General features: G+C 31.9%; 1 protein-coding gene across 9 annotated transcripts in view; it reads left to right on the forward strand.

Annotated features, from left to right (window-relative positions):
* Positions 1-27,405, forward strand: part of ADGRL3 (adhesion G protein-coupled receptor L3) — a 905,707-nt gene that overhangs the window by 837,770 nt on the left and 40,532 nt on the right. For 5 of the 9 annotated variants that reach the window (XM_051964507.1, XM_051964499.1, XM_051964500.1 and 2 more), the window contains exons 20-22: positions 10,728-10,754; positions 13,761-13,929; positions 24,236-24,361. In XM_051964507.1, the coding sequence (XP_051820467.1) occupies positions 10,728-10,754; positions 13,761-13,929; positions 24,236-24,361 (322 nt within the window). The remainder of the gene's footprint in view (positions 1-10,727; positions 10,755-13,760; positions 13,930-24,235; positions 24,362-27,405) is intronic. The other 4 variants (XM_051964501.1, XM_051964502.1, XM_051964505.1 and 1 more) reach the window with 1 other exon arrangement.

The following is a 27,405-nucleotide window of genomic DNA, read 5'->3' on the forward strand; positions in this document are numbered from 1 at the left end:
ATCAATTGCTTATTAGCTAAGCACCTCTTAATGTATCAGTAATTGAAGCATTGGCCTTTAAAGGTGTTTTTTCAGAGGGTAGGAATATACTTGACTGCAGCAATCAGCCATTTCTGACCTTTTCTTTCCAACCCTGTGGTGAAATCATTGACTAAAAATGTTTATTTTATAATAATATTAGAACATAATAACAAAACAAGTTAACATCAAATACAGTGAAGTATCAATATATACATTGAAGAAAATGTCCAAGTTAATTGAAGCAAATAAGTTTGTTCTTTTAAAATAAATGATAATTACAATAAAATTCTTTTTTTATTAATTGAAAGAAGAGAAAAGCTAAAAATTTTGGTGAGATAATGAAGCATCATGATCACAATGAGTAGAAGAGAGATGGGAGCAAGTCATCACTGCAACTATAGTAGCTTCATAATGTAAGATTTATCATGGTCCAAAGGCTGTTAATACTGATGTCTAATGCCATCATCCAAAGACTACAACATTAAAATCATAGTTACTGGTCTTTCAACAAAGTCTAAGAAGATAGATTCTTCAATTTTATCTTGTTTTATCCATCTTATGGTATCTGATTCCTCTCAAATTGAGCATATATTTCTAAAATATCAATTTGATTTGGGATTTTCTTCCATGATACTAGATCAGGTCTTTTAATTCAACTGCACATTGTCAATCTTTCTGTTAATAGATATGGTAGTAATGTTTTCTATTCTGATACTGATGGAATAAATAAATTAATTTAAAAAGATGTATATTAAATACTTACCATGTACCAAACACTGTGCTTACCATTCCACTAAGATACAAATATTTTTGTAGTAAACTGTCCTCAACATCAAGGAATTTTTTTATTCTAAGAGAGAAACAAGACATTTAAAAAATGATGGCCTGTGAAGGATATTTTTGTCTAAGAAGAAGTCACAAGGATTTTGAGTGAAACATTAAGACAGTTCATTTGACAAGCCCATTCCAGGAAATGGTATTATTAAATTAATTACAGATCATTAGGTAAGAAGTACGGGATGGTCACATATATTTTAAATGCAACATTATTGTTGTGTTAGCATGGCTGTGATCATAGTGGTGGTCATTTTTATTATTTGATGGTTTTCAATCATGTCTAATTCTTCATGATCCCTTTTGGTATATTTTGTCAAAGATACTAGAGTAAGTTTGCCATTTCCTTCTCCAACTCATTTTAGTGAAGGAAGCAGACAGGAGTAAAAGTCTTGCTGAGGGTCAGACAACAAATAAGTGCTTGATTAATTTGTCAAGCTCATTCTAGAGGAAATCACATTGATTTGAACAAAAAATAGGAGAGGAACAAATATATTTTGTGGTAATGACTTCTCTTTTATTCTACCACGTATCTCTTATACAGTGCAATGTGATAAGAGCTTCTATTTTTCATGGTCAGGAACATACTTGGCATCAGCAGCATGCCTATTATTACCCATTTTTGATGTCATTTCAAGGTGGACCTTGGTACTCACATTTTTGTGGGATATTTTTTTACATGTATATTAACATATACAAATGTAAATGCATTATATGAATATATATATAGTAATTATAGAATAAAAAATCTTAATTATTGCAGATAATATGATTATTGGTCTTATATCCTAATTTATATACAATGGTGGTTTTTTGGTATGGATGTTGATACTACTGAAGAACTCCTATGATGGTCCTCAGCATGCTCTGCTTGTGCAGCATCCAACACAGAAGCACAACTCTTTTGCTTCACCAGATAAACTCAGAACAACTGTCAATTAGTTGATTTTTTTCTTTGCTCCAGTGGGATGAAGTCAACTACTTTACTGTTTATTCTATGGCAGCATTCCAGGTTAAAATCCACAGACTAGATATTGATCCCAGTCTGTGTCAATACAGATTATATTTGATCTGAGCCAAAACCCTGAACTCATGTGACAGACCCTCAATATAAGAGAGACAGTAGTGTGGCTTATACACCTCCCCAGCAGGCTTTGTTGAAATTCTTCATCTGACCCCTTTCTATCATATTTGACTACTTTCTCCAGCCAGTTTTCATAAATAAATATCATTGCTAACTTTTGTTAAAAAAAAAAACACACACATTTCTCACTTCAATAACATGTAAAGAAATTTATTGATGCAAGTGCTTTAATTATGAGAACATTCACTTAATTAGAAGAATTATTTATAATGTTTTTAATCTTTCTATTGCCTTGTTGGTGAGGTTACTTTTTAAAATGTAATTATATTTTAATTGTAGATATGACTATTTGGAATAAACTGTAGTTATATATTTATCATGTTTGATTTACAAATATGAGACCCTTCAAAACAAGGCTTGTCACATCTTTGTGACTTCTTAGACAAAAATGCTCTTTCCAGGCCATCATTTTTAAAATGTGTTGTCTTTCTTCTTAGAATAAGGTTTTTTTTTTCCATACAATTATTCATCAGATATTTATTGAATGCCTCCTGGGCCTAATGCCTAGTACCATGAGTCCAATGCCCAGAGAAGTTGGCATCAGTTTCTTGTCAATTATTCTAGCTTAATTCACAAAAATGGTGGCAGCAAAAAAAGTAAGAACATGAAGATCAAACAAAATATTATAGATTTTCCTTAGGCCCATTCCTCCAAATGATTCCCATTGATAGGGTTATTCAGGGGTAGACTACCTAAGGTTTAAGATAATCTGTATGTCTAAACTCTAAAAAGCATAATTCACCTTCAATAGTCAGCCAATGGACACAGATCAAAGCCAAGGCACATACTGAAATAGCAATCTGAGAACCGTAGTTGTAAAACATTCTCATTAAAAAACCTGATACAAATTTCACAAATATAAAATATGTCAAGGGGAAAGGTGGGTATAATAAGAGTATACTAGTAGAGAGGCGCACACTTAGATACCAATCAAACAATAAACATTTCTTAAGAGCCAATATATGCCAGACATTGTATCCAAGAAAAGCCATTTCTAATTCCATAAAGTCTTTATGTCCCTTCTTGATGTTGTTTCAGTGGGTGTATTGCTCCAATGAACTCCACAAACCTAATTACTTCCCTGGAAAATTACATGGCCACTGGGTGTAGGATGCAGGGAAGAAGAAAAAAAATCCTTTCTACCTGTGAGGAGTGATTTCTTTATAAGTGTTAGGTTCTCTTTTCATAGTGTTTTTTTTTTTTAAACCAACTTAGGGCTTACATGTTTAAGAGATATTCCTGAGTTGACTGACTTCTATGAATGTCTAACTTGTTTTTTAAAGTCCAGTACAGTTGTGTCATTATTTAGCTATCTTAAATTCCTTCAAGTTTAGTTGAAGAGTTTTCACACTCTTCCAAAGATATAATAAAGTATAAATAATAATTGTCTTCATTGAATCTTAACAATTCTTTTACTTTGTTACCTCTTCCTTAAATCTTATAGTTTCAAGTAGTGGGAAGAAATCAATGGGTCAGAGATCTTCTGATTACTTCTCCCTGAGACAAAGTAATTAGTGAGTAACCAAAGTTTGGGAATAATCTGCATGGAAAACCAGAAGACATATTATCTGTAACCAAGATTTGAAAAAAATAAAGAAAAACATATTTATATTGCTGGAATAAAAAGTTCTTTGAATATCAAAGTCAAAAAAAATTTCTCAAAAACAGTGTAGCTAAACCTAGTAAGCATTTTGTTTTTGCTGTTAGAATTTAGTAATAAGATTATACCTTTTGAAAAGTACTTATATCTACCTATTTAGATTCTTCAAAAGTTAAGTAAACTGATCACAAAGAGAAAAACATAGTGCCTTTCTTATTTATTACATTAGCTTTGTCTTTTACATTATAGTACTTTTTAAATCTTTTTTATGTAAAGGGAAAAAATTCCATTTGGGGGATTTTTTTTTTTTTGGTTTATTTTTCATCATTCCCTCTGAGTGCCAAAATTTGTTTCTGGAATGAATATTTTGTTTCCCAAAATGTATTTTTTTTAACTTTTCTTAAAAAGTGCTGAAAGAATATTCAATAGTAGATGGTTACCTTAAAGATGACTAAGCATTAAATTCACTGGGTTTTTAATTAAATTGTATAGAAATTGATATGATCCATCATACCCAGAGGAGATGTGCTTTGAGTTCCACAATTTTGAAAGCACTGAAGTATTCATTTATGATTTATTGAAAGAGGTAGAAGGTACTGAATGATTAGAAGAAGAAAAAACTTTTTTTAAAAAAAGTGAGAAGACAGAAATAATTATATATACAGAGATGTGGTTTTTTATTGCCACAAATTTTTTTATAGGAATGATCTACATCAGCATTTTTATCCTTGATAGAAATATGAGAAGGAAATGTGAAGAATTTTGTAAACAATTTGTCTATTGTGTATCATATAACTTCTTCAAAGGTGATGTTTGACTGAAAGATATTATATGCATTTTTATATCATTATAATATGCATACATGTTGAATCAGTAGGATAAAAGGCTTCCTTAAAGACCCTTCTCCAGCAAGCTGTCTCTCAAGTACATATTGGAATTATATACTATTTTTTGAATAATTAAATGACAGGGCTAAGTTTTTGTCTATGTTTTTTCAATGATCAGACTTTCAGTCTTAATTGAGGTCTAAAACAAAGAAATATAAGCTTGCTGAAGGTGTTCAGTTCCTCTATTTTAGAGGTTATTTTTCATAGAATAAAAACTGAAGGACATGCAATATTGTAAAGTTTTTATTTTTTGCAATGTGTTGCAGGGGAAAGATGAAATACCTGAGGAAACAAGGTTCACATTTCCTGTCTTATGAGTTTCTTAGGTATTACATGTAAATTGTAATATAAATCAGAACCAGATTTTCCTCAGCTTGGCACTGGATCCTGAATACAGAGGGAAAGAAATTTTTATGTATTAAAAGAAAACAATTAAGAAGATATAAATTAGAATACAATTTCTAGATGAAGGAATGACTAAAACTTTTCCAAATTGAGAGAAGGAAAACAAACAGGTACAATTCTCTGAAATCAGAAAATGGGAAAAAAGAAAGGTATTCTGCTCTACCCCACCCTGCCCAAGTTCTGTATTCAGTCAAAGCAACAAAGAAACAATAAATGATTGACTGTTTTAGGCCAATTTTTAATTACAACATATGAGTTGCTTGAGATATATGATTGATTATAAGAACACTCTTTTGAGCTGACTGGATTTCTAGTAAGTAGGTAAGACTGATTGCAGATAAAGGTGGCCCAGCTTTCCAGATCCACAGGACTAGGTTGAAACAATGCAATAAAGTTTTCTTACAATTATCATCAAGTTTTCTCACAAGACAGAAATTGGACTAGACCAATAGTTGAATAGTATAGGAACTGAGCTAGCTCCACAATCGAGTCACAAGATGGAGTCAGTGTGGTTAACTCAATTTACACAATTCTCTCAATGACATTCCACCATTTATATCAAGCCATAAATTACTGAAGAACTTTTTTTTTCTATTAAATTTATGACCATCACAAGCAATCAGTCTAGCAATATATCGAGGAAAAACAAAATGGATGAAGAATAGGTATTGCCCAAAAAATGATATGGAGGTATGTTAACAGTCCAGCTGTGCATCTGTTTTAGAGATTGTCAATTCAGGTTAACAATGCTTCATATAGAATAGGAAAATGAGAGCCAATTATATTGCTAATGGGAAAAAGGAAGTGCTTTTAAGGAGGCTAAGCTTTGGTCCAATAAAAGAAACAATACAAAATCATTTTTCTTCCAAACAGTATTCTTCCAGTGATGCTATTTAGATGCAAATCATGGAACATTTATACTAGGAAGACTCACTATCCCCAGTGAGAAAGGGACAATGAGGAGACCTGTGAAGTTAAGCCCAACTTCTTAAACTATGGGTCACAATCCCATATGGGATCTCATAATTGAATGTGAGGGTCATGAAATTATGATTTTTATATCTATTTTATATACATATATACCCAGGGTAATGTAAAGTTTCTCAGGTGAAAAGGGGTTACAAGTAGAAAGAATTTAAGAAGCCCTTAGCTTCTTAAGTATTATTGTTATTATTAAATAATATTATTATTAATGATGATATGTAAATTATAATTAATAATTATATACCAGAAATGTGTGATTACAAAAAAAATTTACATAGTAAGAGTTAGAGATCATAGATGGATAGTGTAATTATAACTGTTACTACTGAGTGTTAAAATATCTAGAAAATGATCCACCAGTATGGTCAGGTTTAAGATTTTGAGATGAATATGTTCAAGAATTGCATTTTTCTGTCTGTACTTCATTCACATGCTTTTAAATTTTTTCCTTTTCTCATTTAAGGAGACAAAATTAAAGCTCAGTATACCTTTTTTTTGTGAAATTATCATTGAGTGAACTTAAAGGAAATAATTATGAGACATGTATAATTATTTAACGATTTGAGATTTTCAGCAAAAGTACAAAATAATCTTATTTTATTTGCATTATTTTCAAAGAAATTTTAAAAGTATAATCCTGATTTTTTTAAATAAAGACATTGATTTAGATAATATGTATAATTTTATATAGATTACTAAGAATATAATGTATTACAACACAGTTCAGATAATGAAAATGTTTTATTTCATTATGTTTTCATTTTTACTAAAGTTTTCAAAGCCTTTGCTCACTTATGAATTTGAAATTTGTGCATGACAACCAGTTTGAGTTATTTTCCCCCCACAATTCTTCATGTAAAATTTAGGAAAACTTATGAGCTCATTAATTTGTACATTACAGCTTTTTATATATTTATACCCATGTTTTTGTATAGCAATAAAATAGAGGCAGCAAGCTTGTTTTGTTTAATCAGCCTGTAGCTAGAGTTAATTTAAATGAAATTTTATCAGTAAATCACCCTTGCATGAGGATGAAAACTATTAAGATTTGAAACTAGTTGTGTAATGTCTCTTTACATTATGAGAAACTTTGAATCAATTGTGATTATAACTTTCTATTATAGAGACAAAATTATCATTGATTTAATTAGGAGTTGACAGAGAAAGATTATAGAATCAGGTGCTATAAATCAGTAAAAAACCTGACAAAATGATTGAAGGGGCTGGCATATTGTAGTTATCCTTTCATAATCATTAGGTATTGAATCACTGTCTATTATTTATGTCTTTCTGGAAGAAAAATTAATGAATGGTCCTTTGCAAGAGCATGAATTTCTATATTGAGTGGGAACTGTGAATTTTTATTGATATTGACAAAGGATTGAATACCCCCCCTTAAAATAAATGAGCAGTTCAAGAATGCTTTTGATGATACAGACCTTATTTTTCTACTTGATAGTCAGATTCAAAGATGTTTCTTCATGAGTTACAGACAATGAGAATTAGGAATGGTTTCTAATAGTACATACAAATGAAGCCTAACTGAAAGGTGTGGATTCATGGAGAACTTTGAAACTGTTGCACCAGAAATTGTCAAAATGTATTTGATATATTCATTTATCAAAACTCATTATTAAGTACACCACTTTATATGCTGCTGTGCTATATAAATTGAATCATAAAAGGGAAATTTTTCTTTTTTTTTCCTTTTTTTTTAATAGCCTTTTATTTACAGGTTATATGTATGGATAACTTTATAGCATTGACAATTGCCAAACTTCTTGTTCCAATTTTTCCCCTCCTACTCCCCATCCCCTCCCCCCGATGGCAGGATGACCAGTAGATGTTAAATACATTAAAGTATAAATTAGATACACAATAAGTATACATGACCAAACCATTATTTTGAAAAGGGAAATTTTTCAAAAAATATATTTTGTTCAAGAGAAAACATTGACCTACTAGGTAGACAATAGGACAAAACTGAATAATTTCATGACAGTTTTTCAGAATCTAAATAAACAAATAAAATCAATATCAACAAAGAGGACTTTGTCACTTTTAGACATGTTTCACAACAATGATAAAGGAACTATTAGGAGCTAGTAATGCTTCTGTTTGTCCAGATATAATATAAAATTGTGTATAATGCCATCAATCAATCAGAGCATTTCTTAAGTGTGCATTATGTGCCAGAGTAAGCACAGAAGTCTGGAAATACAAAGAATGACAGAAACATGCTCTTTGCCCCATTCTAATGAAGGAACCCTCTTACATACAAGTTGTATACAGAGTAAAAGGAAAAGAATCTTAGTGGGAGACACTGGGGATGGAGGGGAAAAATATTCTTATAGCAGATGAGATTTGAGCTGCATCTTGAGGAAAGCCAGTAGGTAGTGGTGAATAAGGAGAGCGTTCCATGGATGGGGAAGAGCTTGGGAAGTACTAAGTGCGATTCTCACTGACCTTTGAGGAAGAAGGCAGGCATTTCTAGATTGTAAAATACAGGGAGGTAAGTAAAGTACAAGTACTAAAAATAAGCAAAGGGATGAATTCGTGAAGAGTTTTAAAAGATAGAGGATTTTATATTTGATCTTGGAGGTGGTAAGGAGTAATTTTATTTATTAAAGAGAGGACATGATATCTGGATTTTAGAAAAATCATTTTGGCAGCTAAATGGAAGATAAGAGGGAGACCAACCAGCAGGCTACTGCAAGTGATGGTAGCTATGTCACTGGAGAAAATAGGACATAAAAGAAAGATATTGGAAAGGTAGACATGACACAACTTAACGACTGGTTGGAAATAGGGGGTGAATATGATCGAGAAGTTGAGGATGACATCAAGGTTATGCATGAGTGATAGAAGTATAATACCCTGGACAGAAATTGGGAAATTCAGAAGAGGGGAGCACTTTGGGAAAAAAGATAATGAGTTTGGTTTTGGACAGATTGAATTTAAGATGTACATGGAGCATCAAGCAAAAACACTCATTTAAAAATCTGAAATTCTACTTCATTCATGAAGTAGATTTTTCAGAAGACTTTGTCTTTGCCATTTTAACAACTGTCCCTGCTTCTTCTCTAACCTACTTATGCATTTTCCCTTTTTTGTCCTATGCTGTTGTTATTTAAATATATTTAACATACTTAAATGCACTTATCTATTAACCATTTAGAGATCTAAGAATCGCACTTATTTTTTTTTTTCCTTTTTGGCACTTTTTACTAAATTATCAACATGGCCTTATCTGAAATTTCATTACGGAAGGCAAGGATTATATACTGTTATTTGGTATTAAACTTGACATCTTATTGTAAAGACATGTATCTTTACACAGAGGTACAGATATGTTATTGTTGTGAGTGAAATCTAACATGTAGATTGAGGTATGTATTCTCTTGAGCAAGATAATATATTAACAAGGCACATCCTTGCCAATGTCAGTTGTGGCTTCACTTTTAAGACACAAACCCTATCTAAGTATTGAGCTACTTTTTTAATTCAATCAGAACAAAGAAAAGAGCAGGGAAGTGATAGATAATAATTATATTAGATAACAGTTATAGAGTTTGGGGGATAAAGCCAACATGATTAATTACTTATGAGGTGGGGGAGACAATATGATTAGTTGGAAGTTAGGAATGAAGAGCCAGCAACAACTCCTTCTTTCCTTTCTATGACTAAGAAATGTTCATTGTTTCAGTCCATCTGCAAGTACAGAAATAGTGGACCAGATTTGTTTTAATAGAAAACCAGACATCCCTGAAGAATAACATGATGGTATAAAGATACTAGACCATATTCTGTGGTGTCCACACCATATCTTCAAAAGATAATAGATTTTCTTAAGGGAAGAATAAAAGTGATTTGCAAGAGAACTATTTTCTCTAAATTTAACTCATTATAAGCCAGCTAAATCTCCACATGAAGTTCAGAGACAAAAGTACCAAGACTTAAGCAGTCACAAGACAAAATCAATTCATTGTAAATAGGATCAAATTTTGACTTTCAGAAGTGTATGGATATATGGATACTTATTCAATATGTAGCTTTATTTCTACTGCCATCCAGTTCTATGAAAGAGGAAAGAAGAGACGAATGTGGTTGTGTTTCTTTTTTTGTCTCCTTTTTATAATCAGTAAGCAAAATCCTTGGAGTCATACAGGCTTGAAAATACGGGAGTTAAAATATACTTCTGGGTGGGATATATGATTTTCTCCTATCAATTTTTAGCCTATTTATTACTTTACCTTCCTTTATCAAATTGAAAACAAACAATGCATCTACTTCCTTTCTCATCTCCCAGTTTTCCATCAGAGAGACGATTTTTAAATAATCTAAATCCATTATCTTCAAAAGAAGATAATATTCAGGTTTAACACATAAGCTAATAATAGAAGGTAAAATTACTTAAAAGCATGATATCCTTAATAAAGTAATCCCACCAAGGAAAAGGTACCATTGAGTCTGTGATTTTAAGTATCTCTAAGTCTTTCTAGGATTCTGTCATTGGATTTCTCTAAAGAAGGGTGATCTCATCAGACGTTAAATATCTGTCAAGAAAGCTGTATAAGGACATGACAAAATATTTATTATGATTTTTGGAAATGTTCATGAGGGATATGTATATATGTGAAACTTTTTTTTTCAAATTGCTAATATTTAAGCTATCATATAGACTTTTAAAAATTTACCTCTTGGATACAAGGGTTGGGGTTGATGTCTTTAAGGAGTTTGGAACAGACTGAAGCTTTGGGGGACTTGGGGTATTTTTTTTTTCATATGAAATGCCTTAAGTCAATATATGCTAATGTTGGTATTCTTGTCTTTATGTCTATGCATTCTTTAGCTATGAGGATAACAGACCCTTCATCAAGTAAGAATGACCTGAATGGCTGATAAATTTCATTTATCAGTGTGGTCCCATGAACCAGCTGTCAAATCAGTATTGAAAAACCATTAAGACTTCTGTCATTCACCTTGAGGCAGAAGAGCAAACTGTGTAGGAAAACAGTCAGGCATTCAGCTTATGTGCTGAGTAAACATGCTGCAGGCGTATTGCTGAACAATTCTGCTTCCCATGTTTCAATTGGATACCACCTGAACTGAGTGACACGGTCATAGCTATAGTCATTTCATGTGGTACAGATGTGTTATGCTTAGAATGGCTTTTTCTTTCATCTGTGATGTGTCGGTCTGCATCCATGCGTGTTGTTGTTGTCCATGTTTGGCCTTCGTTTTGGATTTTCGATTGTTGATGTGATGGAGTGGTTGTTTGTTCAATTGATCATATGCCCTATTTCTACTCCCATTAATGGAAATCTACAAAAATATGCAATATTTTCTTTAAGAAAGAAAAAGAAAAAAGGGTTCTTCAAAATAAAATCAAAGAATTGTTACAAATTAGGCCTATATTTTGGTGTCCTATAATTTAAGTAATAAAGCATTTTTTTTCCAAGAGGGTAAATAGCCATGATTTTTTTTTTTTAATGAAATGAAATATCTCGAGCAAAAATTGAAGTCTGTACTAACATGTTGAAACAACACGCTGAATTTCTTTGAAAAAAAGAAAGAAAAAAGAAACTACTCCTTCTACTGCTAAAATTTCTTTTCCTGAAACAACAAAATAAGATTGTGAATGCAAGCTTAACTTTGCTATAAACTTTCAGTTTGTTCTTCTGGTGAAGAGTCCTTTGTTTGCATTGTTGTCTAGTGCCATTTTCACTTAGTCAGAATTTTGCTTATTTTCCCTTTTAAAGCCAGAGCACATGAATTTTGAAACAACTGTGCCCCTCTGTTCTAAAGTTAATTTTCTACAGGCTAATAACAACATTGAATAGTTCAACGTTGTCCTTGCTCTAAATCAAAGTAGAATCTTTGTCTTGATATAATGAATATTCTCTCTATCTTTCCCTTTGGTCACTTCTATGAGACTATTAGTTTATCCTAGTACCTCTTGTTTGACTGAATTCAGGGATATAATACAATATGACCCTTTGGGATTTAGTGCAGTTATGTGAATATGAAAAAGAATAGTTGAAAATACAATTTCATAAACCAAACTATGTGGATTTGCTATTCTAGAATTACTTAACTCTTATTAATTAAACAAATTAAATTTAGCATGCAGTTAAAGCTCGAATCTGATCTAATTTCTGATTATGTAAAGGGGAAAAAAAGTAAATCAGCTGAGACAAATTGTTACGGGATTTTAACAATTGACTGTTTTGCATTCTCATTTTCACATTAATTTTTTTTCTCATTTCAAACAATGTTTTGTTAAAAAATTCATTCACATTTTGTGTTTTCCAAACTACATTATACATAGTAAAACTCAGCCTAAATTTAACTTTTGAACTTCTTAAACTTGGACTGATTCTTTTTTTGAACAATTAAAATGTATAATTTAGGCTTTAAGCCAAGAATGGCTATTCTGAATTTAGGGTTTTTTTGTTTGTTTTTTTTTTTTTTTTTTGCTTATATGTCACAAAATTATTGTGATATATACTTGAGATTCCTCTGGCTGTTCTTTTTTAGTTTTCATTTTAAAAAAACTATTTCAAAGATATCTCACCTTAAATGAATACCCTTCATAATTCAAAAGCACTTTTAGTCTGTCGTCCCCAGCATAGAGATGTCACAAAGCTGTCACTGAATGCAACTGCAGCATATCATATATGGTTTGATTTCTATCTGCAAAGCTACAAATCACATGGAAAACTTTAGCTCCACTGAAGTGGAATAAAGGTAGACAGCTTTAAAGAAATACAGAAATACTACCACATTTAGAGAAACCATGCTTACTAAAACTAAAATAACAAAAAAGTGACTTTATTGAGATGTAAAATGATTTCGCAAGACTCTCTGGTGAAATGGAAGGGAGTCTATTTTTATTACTTGGTTCATGAGACTCTCTTTCATGCTATGTGGGGAGGGCAAAATGTGACCAGAGACATGAGGACTTTGATGACTTAGTACAAATACCCATCAAGTATGGCAGCTGGGCAGGAGGAGTTTCTAGTACAAAAAGCTAATGCTGTGGCTCTGCTTTCTGCTTCAATGACTTCACATAATAAATATCTTTAATCTTTCATTTCCCTCATTTCATCTTGCTCCATGAGACTTAACAGATAAGAAAAGGGTGAAGCTTGCTTGGTACCTGGCCATTTCTTCCAATAGTAGGCTAAAAAAGTCTGACTACTGAAGTCAAGGTTATCTGAACCTATATGATTTTTTTTTAGCATCAAGAATAGTAAATAATTATTAATAATTATCTGGAATAGAACATGTACTTGTATTCATATTTAAAGTCTCTCAAGTCCCTAGATTTTCAGCAGTTTTTTCTGTCCACCTCTAGGATTGGAAAAACAAAATCTTTAAAACTCACATTCAAAAAAATTTTTTCCTTCTTATATTGTATTGTATCAATAAATAAATTAAACAGAGCTTACTGGCACTTTTGAGAAATAGAGAAATACAGGCCAAAAAAAATTAGTGTAAAGATGATATGGTGAGATATGTCAAACTATCATCTCAGTGAAACCAATAAAATTTAAAGTTTTTTTTTCCCTTGACATTTGCCAAAACCACATCTGCATATCATTTGTATTCATGACACATACATAAGCAATGTATCCATATTTTGTGTTGAATTTGATTAATTTCTGTGTTTGTAACATTTTCTTATGTGTATTTTTCCTCAAAATTGAAGATCTGTGTTATTGCATTAAAATCCTAGAGTGCTTCTGCTACCTGTCTTACATATTTCATAGATGAAATTTATTAGAACATACACATTTCAGTGTCTACATTGTTACTGTGCTGTTGCTGTAATGATTCAAAAATGATTCTTTTGATCATTTTTTCCCCTTTCTCTCCTCAGGTCATGGGTTATAGGTGCAATAGCTCTTCTCTGCCTATTAGGACTGACCTGGGCCTTTGGACTTATGTATATTAATGAAAGCACAGTGATCATGGCGTATCTCTTCACCATTTTCAATTCTCTACAGGGAATGTTTATATTCATTTTCCATTGTGTTCTTCAGAAAAAGGTAAGATAGCTTTTCCAGTTATGCATAAAAATGATATAGTTTATGTTTGTAAAGCATTCCATTACAGATTTTCCTTGATTTTTTTTCTTACTTTAGATCTCACTTAAAATAATAGAATGTTATAGGCAAGTGGTAATTAAAGATTTTGTTTTTAACTAGAAGTTTTGAAGTTCTGTTTTTAAATACTCTTTTTAAAAGGTTTTTAAGCTTAGAGGAGACTAGGAGTCAGGAAGATCTTTGTTAATGCTTCTTCACACTAATAAATGGCAGTCATTTTCATTCACAAGAAAGTATAGTTCTTTTTTAGAGCAAGCTAATACATTGAAAAGTTCCAGTTTCCTTTTTTTTTTAATATATTCATTAGAAATTATTGTTTAAAGTAAGTTGATAAATATTGGTTTTTTACATTGCTTACAATAATTCTGTTATTATTTTTAAAATATAGAGAAAGTGTAAAAATTTATATTCTATTTCAAGATAAGCTTTTATAGATTGTAAACTTTGAGCTTTAGTTTCCATATAAATGAAATCAAATTATTCCCCTACCCCCACTCATTATTTGTATTGAGGTTTTTAAGATATATTAGTAAATCACCTCCATTATCATTAATTTTCATATGGAACTTAATCTCCACATCATGAAAATGAATTTGCATTGATATATCATTTTTGTTTGGTGTACATACATATATTTGTATGTCCTTATTTGAAGTATTTTATTAGTATGGATAGTTTTTCTATCAAGACAAATTATAAATTATTTTATATTAGCAAAAAGGACTTGAGTTGCAGCCAATAACTTTTTGAAAATTATTTATGTTCAAGTATGTTTCTAGAGATTAATCTAAAGATATCCATTGATATTGTTTGTTCGTTTTTAAAAGATGGTACCATTCAGTATTTCATAGCTATAATTTCTTCCACTATAGTTGTTTGGATCAATTCAATGAATTATACATTATAATAGTAATTTTCACTAGTGAAAGCCAAAGACCAACTTCTTTTCTGAATATTTTTATATTCTATATAATCAAAAATGTTTCATTAAAAAGAAATAGATTTCCTTTAAGGTAAAGAGTGTAGAATATTGCTGAATAGTTGATTTATAAACAAGAAAAAATAAGAAAGCAGTATAAGGTAATAAGTGATTAGGTGAGATATTATTTGGTGCAGAATTGAAGTGTTATCCTATGAGAGACTTCATGGAAAAAGTAGGACTTGAAGAGCAGATGAGTAGATAAGAGAGAAAAACGTGCTAGCTTCCCCCCAACCTTCAACCTTTTAATCCTGGCAGCTTCCATTGAGCCCCAGACATAACAGCTAAGTCTCAGCCTCTAGGTTCAACCTTAACCATAAACTCAGGAGGGTTAAAGGAACTTTATCTTAGCAGCTAGCTGGCTTAGCAGCAAATCTGCTCTTTTTGTTACTCAGTTTTTTGTTTCATTTTCCACCTCTCCAAGAACTAATTTTCTAATGTGTACCAGTAATTAGATGTTCTGCCTTTTACTTTCATCATAGACTCAATTTTCCTAATAACATTAAATTTGCAAGTCAAAGGACTGGTTCAAGTCCTAGCTTTTCTATGTATTACCTATTCAAGAATATCTATTGAACACTTACTCTATACTAGACACTGCAATGTTTGCTCGGGATAAAAAGACTTAACTTCTCTGGGTCTTTAGGTTCTTTTTCTGTAAAATTAGGAAGTTTAAACTTGATCTCATGGGTTCCTACAAACTAAATTTATTATACCATGATTTTTCAGCAACTCAGCTTTTTACCTTCTATTTCTTTATTTCCGAGGCTGTTTAAGTTTCCAAACTTTCATCTCTGCCCCAATGACTACCATTTCACTATCAATCACCATGGGTATCCTCCAATTTCCTGCCTGTTGAGTCTATACAGATTGAATGATTTCCCTGTGTTCTGATCAACACTTCTACCTTCCTCTATTTCCACCTTACTAATCTCATAGGACTTAACATTTTACTTGTTCTTTACCTTGTAGTTCATTTTGAAATTTGGGATTCATTTTTTTAAGACTTGTTTTCCAGACATGATTCTGAAATAGCAAATCCTTGCCATACTTAGATGTTCAGCTAGACTTTCAACTTTTTATCAATATGGGTCATTTGTCTGGATTCTCAAGAACTTTTTCTGGTTTTTAGGGTAAATTACACTAATGACAAAAAGGATAGCAAATAGTCATGGAAATATCATGAAAAAAGTTCTAGAGGCATAAATGTATTTGATAAATGAAAGGAACAGTAAAAAGACTATCTTACTTGAATGAAATGGTTTCTTGTTGGAAGTCAGTGAATTACTCAAACAGGGAAGTGCCAGTTTTAGAAGAGTTTGTGGTTATGATGAGCAGTAAGGAAGATATCTTAAGTTGACATAATAAAACAACTATATTAGGAAAATTAATATCAATAATATACATAATATATATCATATCTAATGTCATATTAGAATATGTCATAACAATCTAATTAAGATAATGGTATCTAATATGGTGTCAATAAAAAGCTAAATTTACAATTTCATCAAGATAAAATCTGGAATTTTATTATTTGGTTGAGAGCCTACTGTTAGTTACAAAACAAGAACATTTTTAAAAGGAGAATTAATTTGTGAAGCAAACAAGTTTGTTTTGAACATAAAGAGTAATATAATAGGGACATATGGAAATACCATAGTGGGAAATTCATCAAAAAGAAAATGAGTCTAAAAATGGGAGTAAATTGACTTCCCTCCCCTTTCTCCCCCAAAATTAAGATTAGTGAGGAGGTAGACAAAAACAAAATCCTAGACTATAACTAGTATTAGTTGTATGAGGAAGGAAAAAAATAAATTGTAGATGAAAGGGGGCAGAGGAGTAGTCAGAAAAGTAAAAATATCAGAGTAATGTAGTGGAACAGAAATCAAGAGAAGGAAGAATTTCAAGAAAATAATGCTTAGCAGTGACAATGTCCATAGAGATTTTTAAGAATTAGCATTGAGGTAATGGTACTAGATTTGGTTGGAAAAATTCAATTCAATTATATAAATATTTAATGACATCTATAACCACGGACATTGTGCTAGACATTGTGGTCAGTATGAAAATGAGAAAAGGCAAACTATTTTCCCCTAAGGAGAAGGGGAAAGAGAAGTATAAACCTAGCTAAAATAAAAGGCAGAACAATTTCAATTCTATAAGAGAAGTATTAATGAAATCAATTACAGTGAATTTAGAGGACTAGAAAGAGCATATTTAAATCAGGGGTTCAAGTAATGTTTCACATAGAAGGGGTTTTTGAGTTGGATTTGAAAGAGGTTTTGTTAAATGGATGATATTCTAAGAGAATTGTATGAACCAGTTTTAGGAAATGGAAAAGTAGGATGCGTGTTTGAGGAATAAATTGTAATGTGCATGGCACAAACATGCAGAGCTGGAGATAAGATTAGAAAGGTTAGAAATGGGAAGATGGGTGTGATGCGATGGAAATCGAACTTCAGATGTGGAGTGTGAATACCTCAGTCTAAATTTTGTATTACTTGTGTCACCTGAAGCAAATCATTTCACCACTTTGGACATTGGTTTCCCCAAACTGAACACTTAAGCAATCATTCTGTATTCCTATTATTTAAGTCACAAAAAAATAGTTAAGCATCAGACTTTTTTTAGGCAGGGAACTAACTTGAACATAACTAGTTATTCTAAGATCATGGAAAGACAATTTCCTTAGGGGGAAAGGATATCCTAAGATAATGTGAAAGAGCCAGAATCTAGAGCGAGGAAGCAAATTGGCATAGATTTTATTGCCTCATTGCTGGCCAAAGGATATCATTAAAAACTGAGAGACAGAAGGGCAGAGAGATCAGGAAAGAGGAAAAACCACAAAGTCCAAGCAGGTCCCCCAAATCAACAGCTTTCTCATATTGATTACTACTTTGAGCTCTAAGCAGTGTGAGTCTAACAAGTCAATGTCCTCAAATAGTAAGTGAGTAGAGAGAAAACCAAACAATGGACTAGGATATGATTAGCTCACTGTAAAGTTGTCTTCTAATTTGATTTCTCCATTCCTGCTTTGAAACATTTCCCTCTTGAGGTGATTAAGGCAGCATGAAAGATAATATTTGTATATGGCTGAGTGAGGGGTGTGAGGAAGAAGGTAGCTATGGTCAGTCAGCCAACTAGCATTTATTATTGCTTTTCCTCCCAGATTCATTCGTTCACTTATTTATTTATTAAATTTTTTTTGGACTTAGCTACAGAGGAGATTCTTGCCTTAATCATTCACTGAATGGGCGTGCCTCAGGCAAACTGAGACATATTAAAGATCTTAGCTTAAAAATGTAAGTCTCCCATTTCACCAGTCTTGTCTTGATCTGTATCTGACCACTAGACCCAGATGACTCTGGAGGGGAAACTGAGGCAGATGACCTTGCCCAGCCTTCCCTCACTGAAATCCAATTACTTGCATGTCATGGTTTCACCTCCCTGACAATCATTGTCCTCTTTGAGAAAGAAGGAAAAACAATTATTAATGGTGTTCCCTTATTTTATTTATATATTTACATAAATTAAATACAAAAGGAGAGCAAGGTACAGAATGGGAAAGCTAATACTTGTGAGATCCATCAAGGATACATCACATATATGAGACTTGACTCCTAATTCAATATAGAGAAGGAAAAAAACAAAAGAAAAATCAAACACAATGCTAAAGAATTTCAAAGCTAGATGTGTTAAAATAGAGCTGACAGAAATCAGAGAAAGAGATGAATTTGAAGTGCTAAATGGACATCTGATTGGAATCATGTAGTAACAGATAACTGAAAATGTAAACTTGGAGAGAATTAAGTCAAAAGAACCTTCCCTAAAATCTGTATTTGTCAAATGAAAGCCAGGAACTAAGGAGTTACTTATTGGAAAGGAGCTAAAGGGAGTAGGTGTAGACCATTTGTTGAAAGATTTTGGCAAGAAAAGGGAGATCTATTATACCATGATGTTCACTAGTACAGATTCTACTTTAATGTGACTATAAGTTTACTTTTTATAATAGAGGGTCAGATTTATTTAACCCTATAAGTTCAAGTGAATAAAAGTCTGATAAAAATGAGCAGAAATGTTGTATTTAAAGCCAAAAAAAGCCAATTTTTTAAAAATTTCAAACATTATTTGTGTTATATAATTTCATTAGTAAAAATACATTTCCCCACTACAGTTAACCATTTTGCTGATTTGTTTAAAAAAAAAACTGATAATATAGAAAATAAATAGATGCAAATTTTGAATCTCTGCAGAAAAAAAAAGAAAAATGCATCTATGGATTGCATACTTTCTGTTGTTTTTTGTGCTATAAAACATTTTCTATTTTCAACACCTATTTAAAATGAACATATATTTGTGTCAGCATGTTCTGAGCTTAACTTAAAACATGACAATTGTCATACTAAGTAACTCAAAATACTAAATGGCCATTCTTTAATGCTTCTATTCCATATTATTAAAGTATTCATTTTGATGCTATTTTTATAATTGAAATAAGGAATAGAGCTCTGTATCAATGAATATAAATTTTAAAAAATAAGGAATGCTAGTTTTCTAATGGGCAACTGATAGTATTTAAGGAACTTTAAATTTGTAAGAAAAAATAGAGGCAATGTTTCTTTCTTGGTCATCTACTTAAATTTCATTATGCTTATTCTAGTATTGTTTAATTCAAGAAATTTCAGATGATTTAATGATTGAAAAGTTTATCGTTTCTACAATGGAAGAACATCTTATTTTTCTAATACTTTATTTCTCACTGTCTAAGCTATAAACATTTATGATTAAGATTTCTCCTGCAGACTTTTTTTTAGGAAGAAAAATATTATAATAGTTTGGCTTATCTAGTGCAACACTTTTTTTCCTTCATTTTTTACTGAGTTGTGTCCAAGATGGTTGCTCTCCTGACTTGTCTGGAGTAATGATAATTCTCACAAAACCAATTCTTCTCCTTGACATCTATGTTATAGAAAATATTCAAACCAAAATAATATAAAGTGGTGGCCAGCTATTTAAAGGCAATTAAGCCACAATTTAGCATGAATAAATGGATTAGATTACACAAACGATCAAGCACTCAAAGAGCTGTTTTATGGTAATCCTTAAGAAAATTTCTGTAGAAAATGTTCAGGATTATAGTCATAATGTTCGATTCATCTTTCTTTTCTTCTTTTAAGCAATTTCTTAATCTTATGCTAATGTTTAAAATAAAATATCAGGAAATTTAAATAGTCTATTATGCATTGAGTAATGTGTGTCAACACATGGCTTCACCACAGTAGTTTTACATTAGTGATTCAGAGTATTCAGTTTTGTTTGGGAAGTGAAAATATTCTAAAATGTCTTTCCCTCTCCCACTTCCCCACTCCATGCCTTTAAGACCTAATGTCACATTGCCAGTTCTGGAATAGAGAAAACACACATACATTTATTTATGTTTATATATACACACATAATTATTTGTGTATATATGCATATACACACATATTTCATGAGAATCTTGTAATCATGCTATAGTTATAGGCCCCCTTAGCCAGCAAAGTAATTAGTTTAGGTTAGATTAGTAATTAGGTTAGTAAACCTGCATTTACTTTGAAGGTAAATGTTTGGTAATTTTTTTTTTCCCTGAGATTGCTACAGAAACAAACAAAAATGCCAAATAAGACAAAGTACATACACACACACACACACACAAATCACAAACACATTACTAGATTTAAGAGAATGAGAGAAATTTATTGATGAGTTCTCATGGATGATGTCATATTCTTCCTTGAAAATAAGCATTGTCTTTTGGGAATAAAAAATAAATTTCTTAGCCTCCTTTTTGAAAGCTTTTAACAATCAAGTGCTCATTTGCTTTTTCAGCCTTGGTTTATACCACTGATATTCTGACCTGTCATTCCTGATAAAAAAACCACCTCAAAATCTTTGGTTTTTTTATATGTTGCAGTTTGTTCTCACTTAACATTTTCTCCTGCCCTCTCTATGTCTTCTTCAGTGGCAGTGATGTTCTCACTTTATACATTATGCTTTCTAAGCAAAATTAATCCCTAGCTATTTACTAATCTCATCATATTAATCTCAGCCTTTTCTGGTTGTCCCATATACCTGGAAAACTTTCCTTTCACATTGATGTTATTGAAATTCTTTTCTCCTTCAAAGCTTTCCTTTCTTTTCCCCTGGGGTTAAGTGACTTGCCCAGGGTCGCAAAGTGTTAAATGTCTGACGCCACATTTGAACTCAGGTCCTCCTGACTTCAGGGCTGGGGCTCTATCCACTGTGCCACCTAGCTGTCCCAAAGCTTTCCCTTTCTTTCAAGCCATCTATTTTGTTTCTAGTTTTTCAAGCCCACCAAAATATTGTTAAGTATTTTATTATACGTTGAGTTTTTTAATCTGTATTTGGTTTATTCATCTTCAAATATTTGATTACTGTCATGTAGAAAAGGTGTTTAACTTTTTCTGGATGACTTAACCCTCTCCCTCTCTCCCCCTTTTTCTCCCTTTCTCTCCCCTCCTTTCTCTTGCCCTCCCCTTCTCACCCTCTCTCTTGCCCCGTTCTTCCCTTCTCCCCATCTCCCTCCACTCTCTCCCTTTCCCTCCTTTCCTCCCACCATCCAAAATGTTCTTTCCACCAGAGAAAGATCTAGAGCACAGCCAAATTTAGGTTTAATTAAAAGAAAAACTTTCTTATTGTTATTAAGTTCTCTAGAAGTAGAGTCAGCTGCCTTAGGAAATAATGGGTTCCCCCTTAGAAAAAACTTCAAGCAAAAACTAGATGACTATTTTGGAGAGATGTGATAAAAGGAATTTGTTTTTCCAATTTGTTGTTGGAGTAATCATTGGAGGTCCTTTAGGATTTTGAGATTATAAGAAATGAATTTGTCCACACTGCATCCAAAGAGATTGCCTCATTTAATCAAGCTTCCAAAATAAAAGCAGGTTGTACCATTAAAAAATATATATATATTTGCATATCGTTTATATCTTTTTTGGGGGGGAGAGGAACAAGAAATATATTTCCATGATTTGAGAAATTTCTTTTGTGGAACTTCTCATCAGTAATGCAATTGGGTTTTTCATCTAATCTCAGAGTATGAGAGAACTTCTTGCAGTGCTGTCCATGGTCACCTAGGCATTTCAATTCAATAAACATTTATTAAGTGCCTACTATGTACCTAATAAGTGCCAGGTACTATTCAAAACACATTTAAAGATAAGGCTTGAACCCAAGCAATTTTGATTCCAGGCTTTCCTTCTATCTAGTCTTTTAATATATTTTTTTCTTTTTTACACTATAATACATATTATCATGAAAAGATGATTTACAAGTATTAGTAAAGTACATTCAATTCTAAGAAAAAAATTTAGGTATTTTTCTTTGCAGAGTCAGGAGCACATGTGAAATGAAATTTTCAGATATTTACTATTTCCACAATTTCTTTTTTGATGATTTCATAATTAAAACTAGTTCTGTAAGCACACAGGGAGGGAAATAAAAAGGAATGAACCTGGGAGTTACAAAAACCTGGATTCCCATCCTAGCAATGACAAGCCTCACATCTACTGCCTGACTCAGTTTCTTCTTCTGTAACAACATTATTCAGATTTTGTGTATCTTAAAGTTGTTTTAAGGAAAACTTTGTAAGTTATAAATATAAGATATCTAATATTAATAGTAGGCAGTAGTATTAATACCTGTCTACATGTTGTAGTCCCTAGTTCCATTAATTTCATTATGGAACATAATATTTGAGTTGAACTGGCCTTGAAGAATTAGCTGAATCTTTATTCTACCAGGTGAACTCTGTCTCAAGCAGAGACATGTTTCTCTCCCTCCTTCTTTTCTCTCCCTCTCTTCCTTCCTCTTTCCCCTTCTCCCCTTCCCTCCCTCCCTCCTTTTCCATCTCTATCAGACCCACACTTTACTTGGTTTTTACAAAGCAGGTTAAGGCATCTCTTGATGATGAAATGACAAAGTGTGAATTGAATCATGTATTATTTAGACATGACCAATGCAAAAATTAGTTAACCATATTTGTTACAAAAGCTTTGTTTTTCGTCTCCTTATCATGGGGACTAGAGAGGGAAAGAGAAAAATAGATTTTTACTCATTGAAAAATAATAACATTTTAAAAGAATAGTAGGGGAAGTAGGGAACTGTGCCAGTGGGAAGAGAGAAGAGAGGTGATGGGCAGTTTCCCCTCTCACGCACTGCCTGAGAAGAGGCATTTCAGGAAATAATTTAGATGGAAGGCTATCAGACTAGATTACAGGGCTAAGCAAACATCACTCAAAGTGAAATCAGAGGTTCTGAACTCACTCTATTCATTCCTTTTCCCCCTGGAAATTATAGCTCAAGATGGGGAAAGGAAATCTGCCCAAACTGAAGAGTCCAATACTTCTCATGTAACTTAAAGCATTCTGTCAGTTTATTTATCATATCCATGTAAATTTTATTTTACAATATTTACTGATAGCATGTGAGGGTTTTCATTAAAATATAAAATCCAAAAAGATGTGAGGTTTTTTTTTACATTTTTTAGGTATATGTTTTCTGATTTTTTTTGACTAGTTCCTAGTTCTTGAGCAAATTTTACAAACCATGGTATAGAAAAGAAAATGGATCTTGTTTTTCAATGACCCAAAAGAAACAAGGGGAAATAAGTTTGGGGGCAGAATTCAAGTAAGCCCAGCTCTCAGGAGCTCAAAAACCTCTAGAGGGGGGTACATATGCCACTTTTCATAAATACTAAACTCAGAAAGAAAAAAAATAAGTTTAAAATAAAATCTCAGTAAACCATATCTTTTTTAAAAATGTGGTGAGATATTTTTTGTTTGTGTGTTTTTGTTTTGTCATTTCCTCATTAACCCATTGCCAGAAAAAAGTAATTTCTAGTACTCAATAAACCAATATGCCAATTTATATTAAATTTATCAGGATGTTAATAACAAGCTATGAAAAAGAAAATCTCAGGTTTCTTTGTTCTCCTTTGAAATACTTAAAAGGTTGCTAGGTTCTAATGAGGAGAGGGATATGATTTTTAAAAGAAAGATTGTTCTTTACACATTATTATATACTTGCCAATTATAGATAAAACAAATTTTATGTAAAATATGTGTCCAATAAAAATACTTTAACATTATTAGCAAAAATAGGAATGACTATAATGGATTTTGTAAAAAAAACCTGCACTCTTAACCATAAGTCCATAGCTGGAATAAAAAGTTACTTGCTAACCAAAGGTAATATTTAATTTGTTAGGTACGTAAAGAATATGGGAAATGTCTACGCACACATTGCTGTAGTGGCAAAAGTACAGAGAGTTCCATTGGCTCAGGGAAAACATCTGGTTCTCGAACTCCTGGACGCTATTCCACAGGCTCACAGGTAAACAATGTTTGTTAACTGAAATGGAATGTCTGTTGTCCACATGCTCTTTTGATTTACTACTCATTCTGCCTTAGTGATGATCACCCTACCAAATGTTAAATTCATAAATTATTAGGGAGAGAAAGGTGCCTCCTCAAAATTGGGGAGTAGATTAAAGCAGGAATTGAGAAAGTTAATAATAAAAATCACAGAATTACTTGATAGATTATTGGCCTGGTGGAAGAATTTGAGACAATGAAGGTTTTATTTCATATTAACTCTATATTATGTAACAGAAATGAATTGAGATATAAAAATCTAAGCTATACAGAATTAGCATTAATAATTTAAGTAGTAACAAATTAAGTCTTCAAGCAGATTCAAGAAGTTTGCTGTTTCAATCAAACATTAAATAAAACTCTAAACACATTGACAGCTATGACAAATACATATAAATTCTTAAGACTGCTTGTTTCACTGAATTTTTTTCATTTAATGTCTTGAAATATCTTCCAAGTAAAATTTTGATGTGGAATTATTAATAAGGGTAACAATTCCTTAAACTACAATAGGGGATGCTATTTTTAGAAACATCATATCTAAACATTAGGTTCTCTAACTTGTAAATGATAAGGATTTCTAACAAAACTCATCCAACTACTTAATCCAATCCTCACAATAATAAATAACCCATTTCTTGACGGACATTGAATATGTTAGTTCCAAAACTGTCTAGCTTGTATACCCATGAAATTAAATATTGTCATATTTGGTCCATAGTTTTAACCTGTTGAGATACATTGGTTCTCTTTCTCAACTTAAATATCTCCACAAAAATGATCGAAGTGTTAGTAATATCTTTAGCTAAATAATTGATAGAAATATTGAAGAGTACAGACTCAAAGATAAGACCTTTTGGCACCCTGTTTGAGACCATCCTTTAGGTCAACATCAATTACTATTATTTTAGTCAGTGCCATACTGTCTATCTAACTATGCTGTCATATGTCCTATATTTTGTGAGATAAATTCTCCAAACCTTCACTAAGTACCTTTCAGGCACAGACAGCTTGGGGTTTTGAGGATAAAAAGACAAAAATGAAAGAGTCCTGTTCTCAGGAAGTCCTTTGTCTCCTGAAAAATACTGCACATATACGGAGATGTAAATTAAAAGTAATTTAAAAAGAGGCCCAGTCAAATGAAGAATCAAGGAAATTTTTGTAGAGGAGGTACCTGAACTGAGCCTTACAGAAAGATAAAAGATTCAGGGATTCAGAGATAAGGAAAGAGTTACATTCCAGGCACATGATTTGGTCTCCTAGATTTAGTAAAAGGTTTAGTTGTAAATGACTCTCTGAAAATATTAATTGTAAGTCAACATCACCTCATACATGTTTGCCATGTTGTCTGAGCAGCCTGTCATTCCTGGTTGAGGTGGTTACTTTTATTTCATAAAACCTAAAGAATTCATTTAAATAATTTTGAATATAAGAAACAGCAAAAAAAGAACAAAGATAAGATAGGGAGAAAGAGCAAGTAAGTTTCAGAGAATGACATCAATTTTCTCTTTAATTCCATTACTATATAGTTTTCTCTGAGGATTTCACCTACTGAATTGTGATAGATAGAATAAATAGTTCTAATTTTCTAGAAACACATGATTTCTGATATATATATATATATGATAAACCATTCATTGTATTTTACACTTTTAAAGATATAACACGAAGTGCTCTTTTAAGAATACCCATGATGTGCCACTGTTTCATCTTTTTTTGTTTTACATTATTGTCACTTAATTCAAATTCTAAAAAGAAATTCCCTTATGGCAAAGTATTTCAATTAAGAAAAAAAACCCCCAAAAACAGATATATTGAGCATTTCTGAACACATCTTCCTCATTTCACTTAGTCATTCAACCCCTGTCTGTGGAAAGAAGGAAGAAATAACTTGCCCCATATCAAAGTCCTTTGGAGTTGAGAATGTTTGTTTCACTGCTCTGAAGTTGGATTTCTCTTTCTGTTATTTACTTTTGCATTATTTTGGCTATTGGGTATATTGTTCTTTTGGTTCTCCACTCTGTGTAAGTTCAAACAAATGAGAGTTAGCATGGCACAGTAAAATGATGGCTAGTATGGAACTTGTGTCTCTCTTCACTCCCTCTTTGAGGTTAAGCAGGTCACTTATCCTCTCTGGTAGGTTCATTGTTCTTATCTACAAAATGAGGGAGTCAGACTAGATAAATGGTCTCTTCTGGCTATAAATCTATGATTCTGTGATTCTATAAAATTTGGCTCTGAATTCCCTTATTAATCATTTCTGTTATAATGGATTTTTATATGAATTTGCTACAATTTTAACCTCTCCCCAATCAGTAAGAATCTGTTCCATTGTATTGATTATCCATGTCATCTTAATGCCCTTGATTCAAACCTGGTCCATATTGATAATTACTTAGAGCAAATTTCTTCAATTTCTTTTTGAGTGAAAAGAAAGAATTTCTTTCATAATGAGTATGGTCCATGTTCCAAAAATAATACTATTCAACATGTATTGATGAAACAGCTTCATTTTATTCAATAAGTCAAGAGAATAAGACTCTTCTCAACAACATATCATTTTTGACTACTTAAATAATGACTTAGGATAATTCATTCACTTTTTTTTGTCTTTCAAGGGTCTATTCAATTGTACATTAGCCCTCATGCTGCCTTATGCAGAAATAAGTTTGTTATTTTTTTTAAATAACGTACAAAAATAAATGAATTGTACTAGACAATCTTTAGAATCTCTTCTATCTCTACAAGACTATGATTCCTTAAGCACAGACCTCTGCCATTATAAAATGAATTTATTTTTCCTTCATCTGAACTCTAAAAGAAATGTGAGATAGCTTTAGGAAGCTGTCTATCTTAAAAATTTTTAATGAAATTCCTAGTGAACTAAGAGAGTTGATCTTTAACTATCTTACTTCTAGGGAATGACTTAGGTGACAGGCAGAATGCTAAAATTAGGAAGTACCAAAGAAATATAGCTTTTGACAGCCCAAATAATGTCTTTTA

This window comes from Antechinus flavipes, chromosome 6 (genome assembly GCF_016432865.1).
Source record: "Antechinus flavipes isolate AdamAnt ecotype Samford, QLD, Australia chromosome 6, AdamAnt_v2, whole genome shotgun sequence".
In the NCBI taxonomy this organism is placed as follows: domain Eukaryota; kingdom Metazoa; phylum Chordata; class Mammalia; order Dasyuromorphia; family Dasyuridae; genus Antechinus; species Antechinus flavipes.